At 38.4% G+C, this 23,362-nt stretch overlaps 2 protein-coding genes across 3 annotated transcripts in view; both read left to right on the top strand.

The window, feature by feature from the left end:
* The window catches only part of nampt1 (nicotinamide phosphoribosyltransferase 1), a 32,673-nt gene extending 29,555 nt beyond the window's left edge, over window positions 1-3,118 (top strand). Inside the window, exon 11 of the mRNA XM_006633383.3 lies at window positions 424-3,118. Coding sequence (XP_006633446.1) covers window positions 424-537 — 114 coding nt within the window. The 3' untranslated portion in view covers window positions 538-3,118. The remainder of the gene's footprint in view (window positions 1-423) is intronic.
* A 2,298-nt stretch (window positions 3,119-5,416) lies between these two features.
* On the top strand, window positions 5,417-23,293 carry sypl1 (synaptophysin-like 1). 2 transcript variants are annotated; one of them, XM_006633384.3, is made up of 6 exons: window positions 5,417-5,672; window positions 6,084-6,155; window positions 14,025-14,143; window positions 14,719-14,923; window positions 17,158-17,343; window positions 20,856-23,293. In XM_006633384.3, exons 2-6 carry the CDS (start codon window positions 6,087-6,089, stop codon window positions 20,991-20,993), a joined length of 717 nt encoding a protein of 238 aa, XP_006633447.1. In that variant the 5' UTR covers window positions 5,417-5,672; window positions 6,084-6,086; the 3' UTR covers window positions 20,994-23,293. The 2 variants fall into 2 exon arrangements, with proteins under 2 accessions (XP_006633447.1, XP_015207787.1); XM_015352301.2 differs by lacking the exon at window positions 5,417-5,672 and adding an exon at window positions 5,745-5,930.
* The last annotated feature ends 69 nt before the right edge of the window (window positions 23,294-23,362 follow it).

Here is a 23,362-nt window from a genome sequence, read left to right as displayed (position 1 = left end):
AAATTGCAGTTGTTGGTTGGTTGTGGTGAGGTGGGTTTTCACACCCTTCAGATACCTGATTGGTTGGTCCTCTGTTGGATGTTTTGACCGTGAACGGAATCAGTTTGAGATCAGTGTCCAGATGGGCTCGTCTCTGTTTGTTGACAATTGAAGTGCCCATTGGTGGATGTCCATCATGGGGAGAACTGGCCTGATTCTTGTCACTGTCCTAGGATGTCTTTTATATCGAGAAGGCTCATCTTAGCACACTAGAATCCAATAAGACTGTTCTGTAGCCAAGACCACAGAGCGAGGCCCCAATTAAAATTTTACGGCAATACTCCATTCTCTGTTATCTAAAAGCATTGCTGCTACACATCATGTAACATAAGCACCATGTTTCTGTAGGTAGATTTTGAACTCTCCCTCTGTTTTCTTCCATAGGATCTGCTTCATACGGTTTTCAAAAATGGCAAGATACTCAAGACGTACACGTTTGATGAAGTGAGGGAAAACGCCAAGTTGAAGGAGTCCGAGCTGGAGGAGCTTCTTCACTGAATATCATTCCGCACCCATCCCAGGGCAGTGGGCTGAGAAAATGGCTTCCGTCACGGTCTCCCTCATACGAGCTCGGTCACCTGTATCCAAGTGAAGGAGATTGTAACGCAAAAGAACCCTGGGTGGTGTAAGAGAGCTTTTTTTTTTTAAAGCGTGGAGTGTAACTGGGATTTGTGTACAAATCTGGATTGTCTTGTAAAGTTCAGAATCCACGTTTTGTTGTACTGTTACTAATGGGGATACAAACGTTAACACGATATGACCACAAATAAATCGCATTTATACTGTATATACACTCAAACCTTTCAACTATACTCCTTTGAAAGAAAACGGAAAACAAACGGCAAATGTACATTTATGCAAGTTTCTAAAAAAGCTGTAGAACCTAAAGATATCTGTTAAATGTTGCTGAGTGTAAAGGTAGTGTATGCTGAAAGTTTAGTACTTGTCACTGACGTGTTTTAACAATAGTTTATACAAATGACCTATTTGATTGGGAATAAAGCACTTTTTATTTTTGTTACCTTTTATTTTTCCAGATGGTTTGCCTTTTAACTTTACAAAATGGAGCTGTTTTGTGTTGCAGATGCCAAATAATGCCCTTGATATGGCCTATTACGTAGAAGCCCAACAGTTCATGTGTTGGTGACGTCAGGATCTTTTCCAAAAGATGTAGCACATAAGAAGGAAATAAATGTAACCGGTCTTTAAAACTATTTCATTTTGTGTAGTACAGATATATTCAGTAATACATTTTAACTTTTGTTTTATTAGAAAAACGATTATATGCCACAGTTTTAATAAATCATGGAAAATAAACTGGAATAATTTTACAAGAACGTAATTTTATAATTTTGATACAGTAGCATTGGATGAAATTTTAGAGAAATGATTTTTTTATTAAACAAAGGATTAATAGTTTGAAAATTGCAGCAGTGAATGTGTGTGTAAAGAATGAGGCTGTAGGCCAGTATCACAGTATTCATGATGCATTCGATGCTGCAACCATGAATATACACAAACCTCGATTTGGTCCGTATCACGATGTTAGTGGAAGGCTCATGTCTGTTCAGTAAACTTGCAAATAGCATTTCCAGATCCCCACAGAAGTGGTTCAAAATCATGTAGTTATTCAGGAATCGCCACTAAACAATACACCACTGGGTTGAGCTCAAGGACAAACCAGTGTGTATTTCAGGTGATGTTTCTGAAATATCATGTTAACCAATTTTGCAAACCACCTTTTTCTGAGAAAAACGAGTTCAGTTCTTTATGATTAAACAGCAGAGGGTCATTTTAGCTACTGCATGATTTCTCTCCGCTCCTCATGGTGGCACCAAAAGAACTCAGCGGACTTCCGTAATTCAATTGCATCCTTTCCTGCTTTTTAATCGCCGCAGGTTAATTAAATTGTATAACCAATTTAGTCACTGAGCAGAGGAAGGTTGATATGTAATTTAAAATTATTAAGATCCTGTAAAGTATGTTAGATAAAGGTTTTCTGATTAGTCGGATTATATATTTTCGTAGATAACATTTTATCTTAGCATCATTTACAGTCACAATGTAAATAATTATGAGAGTCATAATGTTCAAGATAGTTGATTTAGTGAAGTGGATCTGCTGGTTTTGTTTCGACTGTAACGTGTATGTTTAATAGGACTCATAGAGAAATAGGAATCAAAACTGAAGGTCTGCATTTTTTTAAGTAACCACAGTCATGGCGATGGACTATAATTTTCTGCATCTGCAATTTTATTTAAAAATCAATACAATCATGAAAAACGGGAGTATAATGTATCGCGATACACCGACATCTATGAAAAGTGTATCATGAACAATCTCGCAAAAGCTTTGAGAACATGGATTCTCTCACTTCCTGCTAGGTGGTGTGGCCAAACTGCCCTTTCGCTTACAACCAATAGTTTTTCCTCTTCGAGAAGAAATCTGTTGTACGGGATTCAAGAAAGATGTAATGATTGTGTAAAATCTGTTTCAATCGGAATAACCTCATTTTATACCAAGGGGTAATCTGTCGATTTTCCCCTTGCCTGTTTTTCTGTTTGGTCTCCTATTAAGCTTTGAGTGAGTGTACACTACTGTATGAATGCTGGAGGAATATTTTGGTTTTCAATGCTTGTAAAGTGTTTTGTTTTATGTACCTGTGTGTTGTTTCCAATTTTTTTCCCCCCCTTACAATTTTGTATAACATGCTGTGGCTATATTGTTAAGATATTATGTGACCACCGTATCTATTTGCTGAAATATTTTTGTTTTTAATTGTAAAATTGATTGCATTCTCTTTTCCAACTGCCATCAGAGGTTGGTATTTTTTGGGAAGAAAACGTGTCCTAGCTGTGGACTGGATTTCAGGAAACTGAAATGGGAAACAAAATTAGTTTGATAATACCATTTCACAATTTTCTGTCCAAGGATGTCTTTTGGAAAAGGGAATGAATTAATTTTTAAGGAATCAATATTTTTTTGCAGAAATTGAAACTTAAAGGTTTTTCTTTTTGAAATGTAGAAAACAAATTTCCCAAATGTCTCTTGGATGCAAATATACAATATTCTGCTGAAATTAATGTGGGGTGATTCATTTTATTAATTATTTATTTGTGGGGTAAATATGTCATGGATGAAATTTAGTATATTGTTTCCATCCACTTGCTGTGAGAGAATTCTAATAATAGCAAGTGTGAACTTCCTACAAATTACTCCAGACTTTGTCCTGATTTCAAGGTTACTTTTTTCAACCCTTTAACCTGCATTTGAATCCATTCCACACTGGTGTATTTGGATCAAAGTCAGGGCTCAGCAGAAGGAGAAGGGTGAGATACTGTATAATCCTAAAGGCATTCCTCTATATTTACATTTGTAGTATTATAAATGATTGTTCTTAATAGGACATTTTGAAAAATGTGTTGAGATGCAACTGAAATGTAAAATTCCTATCGTTTGCATTTCTATGCAGACAGTAATATCCTAAATGAAAACTTTGGTCTATGTACAATAATAGAACTTAACTGACTTTAGGTTTTGTTTGATTGTGGGAAAACCTGCCACACTCTTCTGTATTTCTTATAACTGAGACTTGCAAAATTAATAGGTTGATTCCAGTCACCATACAATATAATTGAGAGATATCTTTCGGATTTTTTTTAAAGAAAGAATACATAGTGGATTAAAGATTCACTTATTATAGGATTATCATATGACACTGATTTTTAACCTCTTAATGTTTCCTTAATATGTTTTGGGCGGAGCAGTGGCACTATGGCTAAGAATTTGCACCTGTGGTTGGAAGGTTCAAATCCCGCGGCTGGCAGAGCAATCCAACTCCATTGGCCCCTCAGCACGGCCCTTAACCCCAGCTGCTCCAGGGGTGCTGTATAAATGGCTGACCCTGCACTCTCTCCCCATCTGTGTGTCTCATGGAGAGCAAGCTGGGGTATGCGAAAGACTAATTCCTAATGCAATAGTATATGGCTAATAAGTATGGCAAAGAAACAAGTACTAGGTTTATTCCGTACTGAAAAGAGAAGAAAGAAAACACAACGTTTCTTTGTATTCAGGTGTCAGACACTTGAAGAAGGCTCCAAGGCCTAAACGTTGTGTGTTTTTCTCTTTTCAGCATGGAATAAACCTTCCTTTGCAGCCTATGCGTGCTGACGCAGCTACCCACGTTATCTATCTTATCTTATGATAGCATTGTGACTACCTCTACCCTTTCCACAAAAATATTTTACTACAATTATTTTATTACAGACCGACTGATTTAAACGTATCTACTACTGTGTATCTGGACAGATAATGAAATACTAGCCTATATACGTACCATGGTAATTATATAACCTCGGTGTGAGCTTTTACACCTTATCTGTACACACAGAATCCACTCTCGTCTTTTCCTGAATGCCTCCTGCTTGCAGTAAAGGTGAAAAAGAAACTCAATAGTCACTGAGGCAATATAGGGGTTGATATTTAAAATGACTGTTAGAACTTAAGGCGGTGGTAATAGATGCTTTTAAGGTCATTTTATTGATAATGTTTCATGTGACAGTATTGCGAAATTATTGCAACTTTTACTTGCAGTGCTGATGACTCTCTTGATGACCAAACAAAAATACATTGTATGGATTACTTAACATTAAGCACTACAAGAACATAGAGGTTACAAATGAGGTCTTGCTGTCCGTCTAGCCTATTTAAATTGCTGGTTGCTAATTGATCCGAGGATCTTGTCTATGTGTTGCTTAAGCCTGGATATCTTCAGCTTCAGCTAGCAGTATCTCTTCTCATATTTAACTATATCAGAAAATTAAAACAATAAGCAAAATATCGCATATTTAGCATATACACCCTAAAGCGGACGAACGCACCTTTTGAAAGTGGCAGATATTAATGTAAAATACAAACTTGAGCACAGGGTCTGAGATCCTTATACGCAGGGGCGTATTCGTTACACCAGTCAGGCTATTATTATTATTATTATTATTATTATTATTATTATTGTTGTTGTTGTTGTTGTTGTTGAGAAACGACTAGAATAATTTGCAAGTGTCTAAATCGTTGGCCTGTCTTTTAGATAATTTTCCGGCTAAAAAGTAAGCAAATCTTTAAATTAATCTTAAATTTTGTCTGATGCCCAGTTAGAATCTTAAGAGTTTCTTTATAGTAGGTGTCCAGTTGAAGCAAGACTAGTCTGTACTCGGTAACCGTTTTCAGCTATTGTTAATTTATTGGGGGTTACTAAAATTAATGAATTGATTCTTTTTTTCGTAATTTCAGACTATTTTTATAGTGCCACAATAGTTTAAACTTTCTGTTTTTACGAGGACGTTAGTGCGAGGGGTGGATGTTCGCCTTGAGTCGCCAGCAGCTAACGCGTTAATCGAAAGTCATAAGAAACCACTGCGATGCCTACAGTTCTCCTGCTTCAAGATATTGGGAGTTCGCGGGATTCATTTTAAGAAGTCATATGACCCGTTTTCCTGAGCAAGCAGAGAAAGCAAATTCGCCAACTCTGTCAAACGGGAGGAGAAGGAGCTGCTGGTACAGATTTAAAGGAGTGTCGAGGTGAAGGCTGGGTATTACTTTAGAAGAGCAAAAGTATTTCGGTTGGAGACATCACAGTAAGTACATTCTGCAACAGCACCGATAATGCAATACGCCTAATCGAAAGAGAAATTTAACATTACACCGGGGATCGACGTGAGAACGGAGAAGGGAGTTTTTTAGCCTCTAATGTAGTTCCCCCCCCCCCTCTCAAGTTTTGCCATGTTAATGGGGATTTCAGAGGCATCCACCTCGAACAACGAAGTGCGGGGTAATATAACGTTAAGTCTGCATCTGCCCCTAACGACAAAGATTTTCTGGACGGGGTGGTTCAGGTAAAAATATGGGGGGGAACGGGATGAGTTGCTTTAAACTGAAAAGGTTTTGAAGGGAATCGAGGCTTTTGCACTTTAAGGAAACATTTGGCTGACTGGGCTGCTCATAAACTTGCAGTTGAAGATTTTTTATGTGTGCTGTATGTATTTTAGAAGATGACGGGACTTCGGTTAAATTTCACTCCCCTGAAAGAGCCGCTGGGCTTCCTCAGAGTCTTGGAATGGGTAAGTTTTGGACTTTTAATTAAAAACACCCTGACCCCAATGGCCTGTTGGTTATGAAAACTGAAAATTGAGGGGAGCAGGTTGGGGTGGGGGAGATCTCAAATATAGCTCGGGGACGCCAGGCCTGACGTTAAGGATGTACAGTGGCCGTCCTTTCACACCGTCGTTTCAGGGACTCTCCAGTGTCAGCAGAGTTTGGGTGGCGGATGAATTAGCAATCAACGTCGTGGAAAATTTTACGAGACCTCCCAGCCCCCCTTTTGCCGGCAGTTATTGTTTCATGTTAAAACGTAAACTGTGTCGTTTTAATATATTTGCATTTTCATTTTTACGAAGTCTCTATGCTTCTTGCATTGATTCGTAAACATATATATATATATTCTAATACTGTAAGTTCATGGCTAATTAATATTTTTGATCTGTCTAGATGTTTTCCCCTATTCTCCTGTTCATCGTTTCGGAGGGTGGGCGTTAACTTTTTGTACTGTAACAGTTATATCCAGAACTACCATGTCATGCATTAAAGTGCATTATACTTACCTTTTAAGTTATTTTCGCAATATGGTAATACTGTAGTAGCCTTGCATGAATATTAAAACGCGGTCCAAAGTTTTTTTTTCATAGCCATGTCAATTAGTTCATACAAAATTCACGTAACTTTTTAAATCTTGGATTTGCCTGTGTTTTGTTCCCCCCGAATAATTTAATTTTCGAAAACTTTAACTTGCTTCATGGACAAATTTCTCTACCAACGGAAGCGTGTACAGTATATCAGATGACTGTGAAACCTTAGGCCAGAGAGGAATGCAATTAATAGATACCGCGGAATATAAAGTTTTTATCTTTAAAATCGCACTCCTTGTAACTACCCCATGAGAAATGTAAAGGGTAAAATGAAATGACACATTTTTCCAACTGATTAAAGCCCCTGTACGTGTAAGAGAAACCTAGAAAACAGGAAATTATTATAAGAACATAAGAAAGGTTACAAAGGAGAGGAAGCCATTTAATTCATTCAAGGATTTCATTCTGCTAATTTGGCTTCAGCTGCATGGCTGAGTAGCTTGTGCCTCTCTCCTACAACCCTTTGAAAAGCTGCTGCCTGTTCTTTCTTTTAAAGGTGCTTCCACACTTTCACTGCTCATTTTGAAGGTTGACTTAGTGAGAGCCTTTTTATAATTGTAAATACTAATAACAGTTTCCCTCATTGTTTTCTCTGCTGAAGACTAAAAAGGTTCAGTTCCTTCAGGGTGTCTGTAGGACATTCCTTAAGTCTCAGACTGCCTGGTGCTCCGGTTCTCTAGACTTCCACAGCAGCAATATCTTTTTTGTTACATGATGGCTAAAATTGTACAAAATACTCTAAATGAAGTTCAAGTAATGTATTATTCAACTGTAATATGACATGCCTTGATTTAAATTCTACACTTTAGATTACAGTCATGTGAGTACACCCTCTTTCAATTCTATGGTTTTATATATCAGGACATAACAAAAAATCATCTGGTCCTCACCAGGTCCTAAAATTAGGTAAATCTAACCACAGGTGACAAACACAACATTATTTAATGCAAATTAAGCCAACACGTGTGAATAACTAAGTACACCCCATGATTCAGTAGCTTGTAGAACCACCTGAAGCAGCAATAACTTGAAGTGATCGTTTTCTGTATGAGTGTATCAGTCTCTTACATCGTTTTGGAGGAATTTTGGCGCACTGTTCTTTACAACATTGCTTTGGTTCATTGATGTTTGAGGGCGTTCCTTTAAGGTCCCGCCACTGTAATGGGGTTGAGGTCTGGACTTTGACTTGGCCATTCCAACACCCTGATTCTTTTCTTTTTCAGCCATTCAGTTATAGAATTGCTGGTGTGCTTGGGATCATTGTCCTGTTGCACGACCCAATTGCGGCCAAGCTTTAGCTGTCGGACAGATGGCCTCACATTTGTCTCTAGAGTACTCTGGTATAAAGAGGAGTTCATGGTCAACTCGATGGCTGCAAGTTGCCAAGCTCCGGTGGCTGCAAAACAAGTCCAAATCATCACCCCTCCACCAACATGCATGACCGTTGGTATGAGGTGTTTATGGTGATGCGCTGTGTTTGGTTTTCGCCAAACACAGCATTGTGCATAATAACCAAACATCTCGTCTCGTCTGTCCAAAGGACATTGTTCCAGAAATCCTGTGGTTTGTTCAGATACAACTTTGCAAACCTAAGCCGTGCTGCCATGTTCTTTTTGGAGAGAAGGGGCTTTCTCCTGGCTACCCTTCCATGAATGCCATACTTGTTCAGTCTTTTTCTGATCATACTGTTATGAACTTTAACATTTAACGTGTTAACCGAGGCCTGTAGGTCCCTAGATGTAGCTCTTGGGTTCTTTACGATTTCTCTGAGCATTATACAGTCTGACCTTGGGGTGGATTTGCTGGGACACCCACTCCTCGGAAGATTGGCAACTGTCTTGAATTTTCTCCATTTGTAAATAATCCTTTTCACTGTAGAATGATGGATTTCAAATTGTTTGGAAATGGCCTTATAACCCTTCCCAGGTTGGTGAGCAGTAGCATTTACTTCTCTTGAGTTCATTGCTGATGTCTTTTCTCTTTGGCACGGTGTTAACACACACCTGAATGCTCCGGACCACCAAGCTGCTAAAAGTTCTGTTTTTATAGAGGTGGTCACACTTCCTGATTATCAACTAATCAAGTACATTTGATTAGCAGCCCCAGGCTGCTAATTACCTTCTAAATTCTTATGGAAGCACTAAGGGTGTACTTAATTTTCCCCACATGGATTCTGCATTTTGGCTTACTTTCTGTTGAATAAATAATGACGTAGTGAAATCTGTTATGTGTTGTCTGTTATCTGAGGCTAGATTTGTCTAATTATAGAAGTTGGTGAGGACCAGACGATTGTTATTTATGCCCTGATATGTACAACCATTGAATTGAAAGAGGGTGTACTTTTTTTTTCACATGACTGTATATACCCGATCATTTTGTTTGCCATTTTTATTCCTTCCATATATTATATGAAAGATGTGAGCCATGTGTCACCATAAACACCCAAGTTTGTATATAGAAAAAATAATATTTTGTAATGTTTATATTGTATTGTTACACACGTGGTTGTCAGGAAAGAGTGGCAAATAAAATAATTTAAATGTCAAAGATATACCTGAGCTGTAGGTGTAATTTGAAGCATGCAACTTCTTTTGTCTCTGGTCCAGCTCTGACAAAAGACTTATAAATCAGAGGCAAACTAGGCCAAACAAATATTTATGGGACAACAAGAATAACAATACAATAAAACAACTAGACAACACACAATATTTACCACAAACACATATACCGGCTACTCTAATTACAGAACAAAGCATCTCAGAAGCCTACATTCTACACACCCAGATAACCCAGAGTTCTATCTCTAAGAAATGAAACACCATATTAAAACCTAAACAGGCAAACGAGAAGTAAACTTTGCATCCTAAGTAAAACAATATTACCCAGAGCTACATCTCCCTTCCTATGTTTTGGATGCTCAAAGGTGAAAGGGAATCTGACTTCCTATTCTAACATTGCATCATGAAATTAAGAGAGTTTTAGTCTGAGGATTCCAAAATACAATTGCCTGAAATATGAGTGTGGCAAGCTCTCTTAAATAAAGATCAAATTACAGAGCCAGAATCTGGTTTCCAGGACTGATCAGATCAAGGTCCTCTTGCCTGTTGATTCTCCTTCCTTCCTTTCTTAATACGCTGCCTTCCTGTGTTGAATGTTTATTCTTTATTCTGGTTAACCAGAGTAAATCGCCAGAATATCCCTTTTGATCTTTTGTGTTTACTTGTCTTGCACCTGTGCAAACTACCCATTGTTTTCAGACTCTCTGAAATGAAAAGGTTTTTCTGAGATACAATGGAGTAGATTTTATTACTCCTAACTCATGTAAATAAAGTTATATAATAATTTTAGATTATTTTATAAGATTGAATGATAGCTTGTGACTTCAAAACACAAAAATTAGTGGTAAGACTGGTTTGACTGGTTAGAGCTACAACCTGAGTGTATCCTGCCTTGCACCAGTCTTGGATAAAGTGATTAGAAAATGGATGATGATAATAATAATTGCTTACACTTACATAGCGCTTTTCTGGACCAATGTGCAGCCCCTACCTGTATGATGCGATAGCAGCCATAGTGCACCAGAATGCTCCCCACACACCAGCTATCAGTGGGGAGGAGAACAGAGTGATGAAACCAATTCATAGATGGGGATTATTAGGAGGTAACACCCTTACTCTTTTCAAGACACACCCTGGGATTTTTAATGACCTCAGAGAGCCCAGACCTTGATCTAATCCAAAGGACAGCACTATTTTACAGTATAATGTCCCTGTCACTTTACAGGGGCATTAGGAGCCACACAGACTTCCAGCAGCAACCTTAGCTTTCCCAGGAGGTCTCATATCCAGGTACTGACCAGGCTCACACCTGCTTAATCTTCAGTGGGTTGGTAGTTGAGAGTTGCAGGGCCATATGGCTGCTGGCAAATTGAGTCAGTTGATGCTGAATATGGTTAATTTACAGTAGGTACTATGCCTGGTATTGCAAAATGAAAGTGCCACTGTTATCCCAAATATATCATCATCAGTCAAACATTCTGCTTAAATCTGTGCATTGAAATCAATCTTATTTTTCACTTGTTAGAAATGTCCAGGTCCTTACAAAATAAGAAGTAAAAAAAATGTTCTGTGCATTTAAGTGGCAAGTATTGTAAGTAAAAGCATTTTATACTTGTTGATCTTTTAGTTGGAACTCCCTCAAAAACTTTATGGTTTTTCCTGATATTTTAATCCTTCATTGTGTTTGCTTGCATTTTACTTCTCGTTATTTCCTGTAATGAAACATTGCATTTAGCTTTCAGCTTTTCAAGTCTGTTGTTTGTTTTTTTTAAAGATTTGGCAGTCCCCTTCCTTTAATGGTGGAATCTTAAAAATGATCGATTTTCCTGACAAGTTTTAGAAGAAGCTTGCTGTTCAGACTGAACAGAAGGCAACACACTGTCAAATAATAAACAACATCGTCTCTTGTCACTAGATAGTTGCTAAAGGTTCTGTGCAGACAAAGACTTAAGTTTATTCCAATGAGATCACTGGTGCCAGACTAATGTCAGTGACAGAATAACAACACAGTGTTGTAACTGAGCCTTTGCCCCACTCAACTAAAAGCTGGACATAAATTGCAAAATATTTAATTTTTGTGTGATGAAAAGTAGAATGAATAATGCAATATGTCAGAAGGCTCAGCAGCTGAAACATTGTGCATTTTCTTTCTACTTTTCAGTTTGGAATTAACCTTTGCTTGTTCCTTTGCAACTGATGTACATACCCACTTGAGCCATTTTTGTAAGATGTTGTGTAAAGTGTCCCTTTTGGCTTCTTAATTCATATTTAAGATTCTTCTTTTGTTTCTTTTGGCCTGTGGTGTAAGCATTTCCCTAAATGGTAGGCTCATACTCCTGTGTGTGTGCATTACGGCAGGTCATAATAGGAAAGGGCTCACATTGGGGTCACATTGGTGCATTCTATTAGTGCTACTGATATTTCTCCTGACTACATTGTTTTACAGCACCTGTCGTATACCCCTGGTTATTGCAAACTAATAACTATTTGCAAATATTATTTTTTTTAATCTTTGATCCTGGAAGCAGTATTCTTGACTGTTCTTCTATATTTGATTAGGTCAGAAACATTGACCAAGCAGTTTCAATTTCTAAATATCTCTCTATGGCAGTTTTTTTCTCTGCCAAAGGCTGCTTGTGTTTACCCAATGGAAAGCTGCCATCAACTTCTTGGTTTGGAGTATGTGATTAGTAGGCCGTTTAAAGTTTTGATTTATTCCAGACACACAGGTTTCGGACTTCTTTCAAAAGAAACGATGACAGCTGGAGCATAAGAAAGATTACAAACAAGAAGGGGCCATGCAGCCCATCATACCCATTTGGATGATAGCAGCTAATTGATCCGAGGATCTCCTCTAGACATGTCTTTTAAGAAGCCTGGATATTGGCTTTAAGCAGCATGGCTGGGTAACTTATTCCAGAGTCACTGAAGCCTTTGTGAAAAAGAGGCACTTCCTGTCTCCATTTTAAATGTTGGTGCCACCTTGTAGCCTGTTAGTACTGAGATGGAAGGTCTCCTAGCAAATTATGTTTGCTGCTGCAGGTGGTGGACCCATAGGTTGCAGGTCCGGGCTTGGGCGTTCTTTCCATGAATTCCCAAATTGAAACCCAATGGCAACTGGGGACATTGTGCCGTCTTTATAGGTGAAGAGATTTTAAACCGTGGTCCAGCCTACATAGTCATTCCAGATCTCCAGGTGGAGGTGTTACTCCTTGGTGTCCTGGCTAATTTCCGCTGTGTCTGACCTTCCCCCCTTCCTTCAGTAGCTGAAACTCCTCTGCCTGATCTGTTGTCAAGGGGAGTTGGTAGTGCCTCATGGCTGCTGTATGTTACCCAGAAGGGAACAGCACTTACTGAAGCGGGTCTCCTCCTGTGTGTGAAATGTTTTAGGATCTGTGATGAAAAGTGCTATGTAAATGCAAGGATTAATTATTATAATTACTTCCCCTTAGTTTCCATTTGTTTTCTCTATTCCATGTTTCATTGACTTTGTGGCTTTTGAATACTGTAATCAGGAAACCCTCCCAGTCTTCTCTGTTCAAGGCTAAAAGATTTGATTGTTTTAGGCTCATTATAAGACATTCCTTTGAGACTGGAAATGTACCTTATTACTTTTCTGTTAACTGTTTGATTGATTCCAGTGCAGTAATATACTGTATATTTTTTTAACAAGATTATAAAACGTTTTTTTAATGTACTTGCACATTGTACATTTCTAACATAACATCCTTAGATTCATTCTCAACTCTTTTATTTAGGCTCGTCTATCCTGTAATATCTTTTTTTGCATATACGTTTTTGCATGTAAACTATTTTTTCTCATAACTAGTGTCTTCAAGCTCTGGTTTTTATTTATATTTTATTTCCAGTTTGTGTTTGTTACTTGCATGCAGCGCTCTTTGCTTGTCTACCTTAAATTATATAGTCCAGGTGTTTTTGTGTAGTCAGAATTTGGACAAAATGTTTTTAAACTTGTTTCTTTTTTCAGCTTTTATGCTTATTGCTAATCCTCTTAATTTGGTAAAATCTGTGAACTTGACTGTTTTGCCAGAAAAATGCCAGAATCTAGATTGTTGGTAGAAAATCAAAGGAGCAGTGGTGTTAATACAGATTCCTGAGGTACTGCCACAGGAGTTGGGTTATAACACCCCATTTTAAGAATTTCATACATATCTGTATCATCCCTTTCCTGTCCATTAACCTACTCTACCAGTTCTAACTATAGTATATGCTGTATCTTTAATGCCTATTGCCTATAATTTGAGAATTACTCTTTTAAGAGGAACTTTATCAAAAGCCTCATCACTCTCTGTGTGTCCGTATCTGTTGTTACTTCCGTTACACTAGTAAGATGATGATGTTTTTCTGAAAATTAATAACACTATCAGAAAATGAAACTCTGCTGTAGTGCACTATATGTATCACCCATATATGCCTATAATTTTTCTTGTTACTATTAGTGTTATTTAGTTGGATACTTTTTCTAGCTATTTCATGAAAGAGTTGAGGTTATTTTTTGAGAGATCTGCAACTTTTTGTGATGTTAAGTAGTTTGTGTTTCAGCTAGTAATTTGTTCTGTGGGCAAGCCACTCAGTGTAGGCCGACTATTAATTCTGTAAAAGCCTACTTTGCCCCTTATAGTTTTTTTTTTTCCAGAGTTTCATTACTATCTATTTTGTCTTCCAGATTTTTGGGGTGTTTGCTTTTGCTACTTGTGGAGGGTACAGTGGAAAAAATGTAGTGTCTTTGTGGTGTGGAGAAGGCAGAAATGATACCTTGAATGTCAATTTTGCCTACCCATTCAAGTAAGTTACAGCAGTGCTTGATGATGCTTTCATTACACTTTCTGTGCTCTGTGGATTTAATTTCATATGAGAGATAGCTGAAGCAGCATGCACTGCACCATTACAACCACAGTGGACAGGCTTTTATGTAAAGTATAGGCGAGTGTCCAGAAAAAACCCTAAACATAGTTGCTGAGCATTCTTACTTAGTATAAATACCTCTTTTATTATGCCTTTCATAAGTGGCACACTGCCATGATGTTATGAACCCACAGTCTATTGTAGGAATTAAATGGCTTTCTCAGGCTTTCTTCATGTGACAAATTTATGGCATTGCTGGAAGAAAAGTATAGATTATCCAGCAGTAAATAATAACAGGAATACTCAGTGGTTGCTTAGGCTACCAGAACTTTAGTTAGAAACCCGCAGATTTCATGCATTGCTATGTGTGCACATCTACAGTATGTGCTTTGGACTGTGAAGGGAGAGGCAGTAACTTTTAAGTAGCGTCAAACTGAGCACATGAGGATAACCATCAGGCATGAAACAGATAATTGTTTCTTTATGTAAAATATTTTTTCTTCTTTTCTTTACAGGTTAAGCCAGGAAGTGCTAGTGTCAAACAATTCAATTCTTTGCAACCGCACTGTTCCAGAAACACGTCTAGTTGGGGACTCATCCTCTTCAGCAGAGTTCTTTGTTGCCATTGCTGTTCTGGCTTTCCTCTACTGTATTTTTGCCTTGGTCATATATATTGGATATATGCATATTTACAGGGACTCAAACCTTGGGCCAATGGTAGTAAGTAGGAAAATAAATCACTCCTTCTTTCTATTTACATTGATAGAAAATATTAATATTAAACTTAGTTCTGTATTTTTTCTTGTTCTAATGTTTTGTGGATGAGGCAAAATTCATTTAAAATCTCAGTATATATGTGTCATCGCCTCAGTGCTGTGAGGTTACAATGCTAACCACTGTTCCACAGTGCTGCCCCTATATTGCTTTTCATTAAAAGGATTCCCAAAGTGCTTCATAAAAAGGTTCCCATTATGAGCCAACAGCCCCACTACACAGCAGATCAGTTAGACATCTCAACTGAGGGACAGCACAGCATCCCTGGTCACCATACGATTGCATTGGATAGCAGGTTCTAGAATAGAAGGAAGAGCACCACCTACTGGTCCACCAACATCCCTCGTTTTTTTCTGTGGGGGGGGTCTTCCTTCCCAGTATTAACCAGGCCCAGCTTTGCTTAGCTTCTGTGATCTGACATGATCAGGTTATGAGGTGGTAATACTGGGTTCTTAGACAAGAAAAGAACTAGCTTTCTAACATTTTTTATGTGCTTTGAAAAGACATATAAAATATTTTTTCTTCTGCAAAGATTTAGAAATTATTATTATTATTTGTACAATTTTAATGAGAAGACTTGCAAAGCTTTGTAAGCCTTCTAATGATGTTTGTGTCTTATACATACTGTATATAAATGTTATTTGAGACTTTCATTTCCAGTGATTGCCTATAGCAGTTTAGTGTAGATGATGATTTACTATTATTGTGATACATTTTTCATGTTACCGTATTGCATATAAACATTGTATACAATGACTATTGATAAAAAAAACTCAGTGTTGCCACTGCTTTTTTTACATGGAACCAGAGCTGTACTCAGATGACTGCTTCCCTCACATGATTACTATCCTCAGCTGCACTCTGTGTTTGCTTTAAGGAGATCAACATAGCTTTTATTTCCTCTTGTCAGAGCTTTTTAGGACAGATATTCCTGCTAAAATATGTTACACAATCGACCCAAACCTTCATTTTCAGCGCAGGAAACTGTACATTAACAAGTTCATTAAAATGAATTTACAGTCAAAAGTTGCCTTACATAGCACTGATATTTAAATGATTTCCTAAAGATGTCTTAAACTGAAGACAAGAACATGTGACAAGCAGTGCATACTTGTGTGACTGAAACTGCGCCACCTCTTTCTATGTACTGTATTTATAATTTTGTTTTCAAAGGTAAGCGAATGTCTCATTTTTCACAAATGTTTGCTGTCTGAAACCAGCATAATACTCTTTTCTTGGTTTTCTTTCTCTGCTGCAAGTGCAAAGGATAGGTAAGTGTTTGTGGACATTCCTCATAGCAAATCATAATTTTGAGAGACAAGAATGAAGACCCACACTTCTTATGCGCGTTTTGTATAAGTTAAGCATTCGTGAGAGGAAACTAAGGAGAGCAGTATTTATGACTGAAAGTAGGTGGCACGCTTTTACATAAACAGTTGTGAGGAATAGAAACAAACTTCTTAGTCATGCTGTTAATGCATTTTTCCTGGGTTCCTTCCAGAAACAGGTGGGCCTTAAGCTGCTAGTGACCTAGTGAGCAAGAATGTTTGAATGGCTTTCTCTCACTGAAAAAATCCATCCTTCCATTTTCTAACTGCTTTATACAATACAGGGTCACAGGAACTGGAGTCTGTCCCAGCAAGCAGCAGGCAGGAAATATCATAGAACACTAGTCCATTGCAGGGCACACACACACATTGGGGCCATTTTTTCCCAGAAGTCAATTAACATACCAGAATATCTTTGAATTGTGGGAGGAAACATATGTGAACATCCAGGTGGATGCTGCACATTGGTGGTGGTGGAGGGGAGTCCCCATTACCTGTAAAGCTCTTTGAGTGGAGTGTCCAGAAAAGTGCTACATAAGTGTAAGAAATTATTATTATTAGTATAACATACAAACGTCATGCAGATAACACCCCAAGGCCCCAAAAGCACAAGGCTGCAGTGCTAACCACTACACCGCCATGCAACCCTCTTGCTGGAATTTGAGTTGGCCTGCTTTTATGAATGTTGCACATGCATAACAACATAATGTTGATTAAATATCCTTTGTCTTGTAATCAGTTTCAAGGAAATGTGCCAATCAGCATAGGATACAAAGCAGTTATAGTGCAGAACCTATTGTTGTTTCAGGGGTACTAATGCAAAATTACCCTTCTGCCTCTTTTTCTCTCTAGGACTTCTTCATAACCGTTATCTTTGCCTTCCTATGGCTTGTGTGCTCTTCAGCCTGGGCTCGAGGACTTCACAATGTGAAATATGCTACTGGTCTTGAGGGAATCAAATCAATGCTATCATTGTGTAATGAAGTCGCTTGTGATGTTACACAGTACGCTAATATGCGTGGCCTGAATGTGTCGGCAGTGAGTACCAAATCTTTATTTTGACCACAAAAGTCATACAAAGGTGCTTGGCATTTCTTTTCATCTAGAATCACCACTTCTTTCTTATCAAATACCCACCCAATTGGAATCGCTAGTTGTCATTTTTGGCTCACAGCAGTGACTTCTGTATGAGGAAGGGCAGGCAGGCTGGTGGAGTCTGGTCATTCGTCTTTTGGCATGCTACACGCTCTGTAATGACAAGCAAGAGGACTTGATTAGATTAGAGGTATCTGCAGGCAGCCTGGAAGCTGCTTGATTTGCCGTTTGGCTGGGGCTGTGAGAGCCTTGGCAGAGTATTTCCAAACCCTTCCACCTGGTGGCGCTGAAGCAGTTGTTTGCCTCAGAATCCCAGTCATAGATAATGACCTGGAATGAGAGGATCACAGACCTCAAAGTGCATTCAGAGTGAGTACTTCGGATGTTGGCATTTAAAAAAAGGGTGGATTTAGCTTCTTTTCAGTTTTGCTGGTATCAAATAAAAAAAGAGTCCTGTTACGTCTGCATTACCATGGGTTCAATGTATTTTGCACAGGACGATGCCTCTTCACTTGACGTTATGGAAACAAAGGGAAAGGCAGAGTTTACTTGCTGTTTTGACAGAAACGTAAAAATGTAGTTTACATATCCATTTGCATGTGAAAGTCACCAGGGGGTTCATGATGGTCAGGTGACATCTTGTGTGATTGGAACTGTTTATGCATAGTATTCTTCAGTTGAATTAGTTTTTAGTGGCACCCTTGAACAGCTGTAACCATTGAGTTCTGCAGGAGAAAGAATGCAGTCCATGTAACATGTTTTCTTACAGACTTCTGAATATACGTGCATGTGTGACACATACATTATCACACCAGTATTAAAAAGGTACAAGACAGATGAACACCAAAGCACAAGCATAATGACCTTCAGCACTGCATTACATGCTGAAACTGTTCACCCCAGGAATTCCAGAACAACACTAAAAGCATCAGATGAATCTGCACAGGACACCTTACATGCATGCTCCCTCGGCTATTGTATAAGAAGGTTAATAACTTTTTCTTGGAAAATTTCATTTTCAATCCAAAACCAGCTTAATCCTAATCCTCTCGGTGATGTTTTTTTACCTAAGAAATCTGCTTTCCTTCGGGTCTTCTGAGGGACTCGGCTGGTCAGTGCTCTGACTCTTGAGTGCATCTTGAGCCCTAATCCTGAGCTATCCAGCAGCCATATCACTCTGCAACTCACAACTTGCAACCCACTGAAGCTAAGCAGGTGTGAGGCTGGTCAGTACCTGGATGGGAAACCTCTTGGGAAAAACTAAGGTTGCTGCTGGAAGAGGTGTTAGTGGGGCCAGCAGCTGGTGCTCACCTGGGTCCTAATGCCCCAGTATAGTGATGGGGACACTATACTGTAAACAGGTGCTGTCCTTAAATGAGACGTAAAACTAAGGTCCTGACTCTCTGTGGTCATTAAAAATCCCAGGGCGTTTCTCGAAAAGAGTAGGGGTGTAACCCCAGTGTCCTGGCCAAATTTCCTATTGACCCTTACCAATCTTGGCCTCCTAATAATCCCCATCTATGAATTGGCTTCATTACTCTGCTCTCCTACCCACTGATAGCTGATGTGTGGTGAGAGTTCTGGCACACTATGGCTGCCGTCGCATCATCCAGGTGGATGCTGCACATTGGTGGTGGTGGAGAGGAGTCCCCATTACTTTTAAAGCCCTTTGAGTGGAGTTTCCAGAAAAGCGCTTATTATTATTATTATTATTATTATTATTATTATTATTATTAATTATTATTAATTAATCCAGATGCCCTGAGATCGAGCCTGGCTTGTCACTCGTTGATTGTGAACGGGATTCCCCAAGCGAGGTCCAGAATTGGTTCAGGAATGCTGTGGCCAGTGATGGAATTAGTTAGTAGGGCTCCTGCTACATCCTGAGCACTTGCGAACCTCTTACACATCATTGCTGATGGATTGCACATTGCACATTATTATCCCCAAGGGGACCATTTGTTTTAACAGCAGCAGTGTTGGTGTACAGATGGACAGAAAAAAAACATGTCAACAACAACAACAACAACAACAAAAGTATACATACAGATCAGGATAGAAAACTAAGTGTTAAGTAAGGATATGGCTACAGGTATGAATGAGAACTATAATATATTGGATTTGGAGAGTCGGTATTTGCATCCTGATGGGAGTAATTGGAAATCATTGAAGAAGGGGTGTGAAGGATCGTCACTGATGGATTTTGCTTTATGCAAAACACGTGTATGATAGATGGTGGAGAGGGCTGGAAGGTCAGCATCAGTTTTCACAAGGCTGCCCAGTTTGTTCTTGCCTATCAGGTTCAGGTTGTCAAACCAGCAGATCAGGGTAAACGTTAGAACAGAGCTTGTATCGTGTCAAAAATGAATGTCTTAGTGGGCGGGCAGTTCAGTGGAGCCTGTTGGAGCTTGCTCATTCTCCTCCTGTGGCGATAAATGGTTGTTGCTGTGAGCTGAGGTGACTTTCAGATTGGGTGGGTAATAAAAATTAAGATAAAAAGTGAAAAGTCATTTTTTTCTCACAAATGTGCACACTCCTCACTTCTCATGTAAATGTTGTAGCATTAATAAATTATTATAAAGCTTTGTTTTAAAGGCTATCATCAGTCTCTATATTCAGATGAGCAAGTTTTAAAAAGTATTATCTGAAAATCATAAATGCAATGGACATCAAATCTGTTTCATTTTCTTTCATCTCAGCCATCAGAACTGTTTGCCTATTTAATCTAAAATGGCAATTAAAGGGGAAATGGGCCAACACTTTTAGATGTGTACTGTTGGGAGAGGTTGTAAGTTTGCCTGGCCACCTTCAGATGACCTTCAAAATTTAAGTTGCGGTGTAGAATGTGGACAGATTTGTTGTTTGTATCATGATTTTCAAAAGTAGTTTTCAGAGGTTTGAAATGGATTTGCTCATTTTTGGGTTTGATCATGAAATTATTTGAATTTCTGATCTTTGAGGGGTGGTGGTCAACTTACCCTTACACTTCCTATTTTTATTTTAAACATTACATTTAGTAACAGGTTTTAAAGGTTCAGACATTTGGTGTCTGTGCTTGACTGAGCATCCCGTCTGTGAGATTATGACTGAAGTCCAAGTCACAGTCCCCCCTCAACAGTGCACCTTTCACTTCTGTCTACAAGCTCAGCTCCTTTGTATGATATATTGTATGAATAATATGATAATTATTGTATATAATTTGTATGATAATTTGTATTTATAGTACTTGTATAATTAGACAGTAGGTGACAGTAATAGCCTGCAATTATCAAAATGAATGTAATGTAATAATACAGTGCACTTTAAAACAACAGAGTAACTCTGGTGCCATGGTTTATTATCATGACAGACTGGAGTTGTACAGCTTTTGTACGTCCAGTTTCCTTCAAAAATTAGAGGTTTGTTTGTTCTGTGGCCTGGATTTTTACACTTGTTTTAATCCTGTTTTGCTTTAGGTGTTGGGCTTCCTGAATTGTCTTCTGTGGTCTGGGAACGGATGGTTTGTGTATAAAGAGACAAGCTGGCACACTGATCACCAGAGGACCACAGCACAGCAGGGCCCAGGGCGCCGACCTCCCCCAGCGAGGGTATAACAAGAACTGGAGAAATACACACATCTCCACATCGCCTTTCCCTCATTGTCTCTGGTGGTGCCAGGTACAGGAAGCCCTGCTGCGCAGTCTCTGGCAGAAGGTTTTGCTGTCAGTATTTAACAGCACGCCAGATCTTCCCCTTACTCTTACAAACTTGGTCAGTGAGTGGTATTGTCAATAGATGGGAAAGTTTCAGTGTTACTTAGCATAAAATTTGAAATACAGTACTCAACACTTATAATGAGTTCACTTTTGCACTCTTCTGCCTATGAAATCCGTTTCTCTTTTTACTTTGTACCGTGCTTTAAAAAACAACAGAAGTACTGTCATTTAAATGATTTAGCGTAGTTTGTTACTCAGCACGTTTTTTTAAATTGAACCATTTTTATAGGTGATTTTATTTCCTGATATTTAAAGTGCATGTTTTTGTATTGACTTGGTCTTTGTTTCCCTTCAGTTCATTATTGATTAGTGGTAAAAAAACAAAATCTTGCTTGAATCTGTATTAGTAGAAAAACATATATAGTAGAGAATTGGCAATCATATTCTACTGTTGATGTGACTAGGATGCCTTTACACTACAGTATCTTGTGTGATGATTTGTGGCAGTTGCGTACCTAGCAGCTCTTGTACATGAAGATATTTTTATTACTTTAATTTCAGGTGTAATATTTAGTTTTTGTTGAGAAGCTTATTCACTTCCTGTTGTTCGCTCTCTTTACACAAGTATGTATTTTAAATATAAATTGTTTACTCTTTATATTGGTTGACAGTATAAATGTTTTTTATAAATAAATTTCAATAGTAATGATAAATGAAGAATATGACATTTGTATTTCTTTTAGAGCATCCATACAGAACCTTACTGGAGTATAGAACCATCTTGAGAGCTTAGGCTCAGAGAATGTTTCTCAACATTTTTCAGTCACACAATAGATTAGATTAGATTAGTTAGATTGCACAATGAACTTGTATGACTGCTCTTATTCAAGTTTGACATGTTTCATTAAAAAAAGTTAACACAAAATTGAAATGGAGTTAAATATTTTTAAACCATTAACTACATAGATACGTTATCACCATTTTATTCAAGTTTGCACCCTATTTCTGTATTACTCTGCTTTAAGCTTTATATGCTTTCAGTATTTCATCCTCTTAAGAATGTAACCAGGAGACTTCTCTGTATATTCTAGCTCAGTTTGTTTAGAATTAGAGCCCCAGGAATGTGCCACATTACTGTAGCAACAGTCTTAGGCTACATACACACACAGAGACAGCACTATGGGTAAAATGGTGCTTTCTGTTTACAGTGTAGTGGAAAATTAAATTGAAACAAAAGAATATGTAGCTCTCCTGAACCTAACCTAAATTCAGCTTTGTCGGTTGTTTCTCCTTAACTAAAGAGACAGGTTGCTAAGATGCTTACTTTCAGCACAGACTCTTTCTTAAACTGAGGCCACAGCTGTTTTTCCCTGTTGACTTGCTTTGAATCGGCCTCTGGTTTCCTCTTGGCTACCAGGGTTCGCCATGATGGTTTTACCTTTTTTTTTTCTGGGGTAGGAGTTTTACTCTTTAGATGTCTCTCTTTAGAGCTCCACACTGGCTTTTCCTATTTTCTCTGATACCGTGCAAATCAGGCAACCTGTCCATTGGAACACATTGCAGGGCAGCAGCCCTTTTGGAAGCCTCCACTTCCTGTTGTTAAATCATCACCTGACCAGTTGTCCTCCTCAGGTCAGAGGTCAAGTGTCAGTTGCCATAGATGTCTGATGAACATAGCAGAGACAAGGAGCTTCCATCCTGGCCCTTCCTTGCACACATGGCTCCAGATTGTATAACCTTAATGTTTGGTTATGGGGAGCAGCAGTGTCAGCAAGGAAGAGGTTAATCCCATTCAGAACAGGAAATCAGTGTAAAATGCAAGGTTTTGGTGGTTCTTACTTCATCATTTGACCTATCGTCATCCTCTGGACTGGTACTGTAGTAACCTCACATCTCGCCTCATCTTGTGGTGCAACCTTCTTACTTGACACATTTGGTCAGTGTCAGTGTGTGAGCTGAAAAGAAGTGTGTAAAAATGATTTTTGTGTTCAGAAATAAAAACAAGACTAAAACATCAACTGTGGTCATATTGTGATTTGCAAATGTTTTAACCTCTTTTATTTGCATATGTTAAACGGTTTTTACTATGCCTGCATATGAAAACCTGTGTTTTCCTGTGAAAAACAGGAAGTGTGAACTCTTGTACCACTAATGTCTCCGTCTGTAATGTAGATAAAGCAGCTTATCTTATATTTTTATCTGAGTGTTTGAGTCTTATTTAATGTCGGATTGCAGACGAGTGACCAAACAGTTAATGACCCTGAGTT

This window comes from Lepisosteus oculatus, chromosome 7 (assembly GCF_040954835.1).
Source record: "Lepisosteus oculatus isolate fLepOcu1 chromosome 7, fLepOcu1.hap2, whole genome shotgun sequence".
Taxonomy (NCBI): Eukaryota; Metazoa; Chordata; class Actinopteri; order Semionotiformes; family Lepisosteidae; genus Lepisosteus; species Lepisosteus oculatus.
This window is presented reverse-complemented; position numbering and strand designations above follow the sequence as displayed.

Excerpts from the sequence above, each read along its gene's own strand:
- sypl1 (XM_006633384.3), top strand. The coding sequence starts at position 6,087 with ATGACGGGACTTCGGTTAAATTTCACTCCCCTGAAAGAGCCGCTGGGC. Across the intron at positions 14,144-14,718 it reads AATTTTGCCTACCCATTCAA|GTTAAGCCAGGAAGTGCTAG; the intron begins GTAAGTTACAGC and ends TTTTCTTTACAG. Across the intron at positions 14,924-17,157 it reads CAAACCTTGGGCCAATGGTA|GACTTCTTCATAACCGTTAT; the intron begins GTAAGTAGGAAA and ends TTTTCTCTCTAG.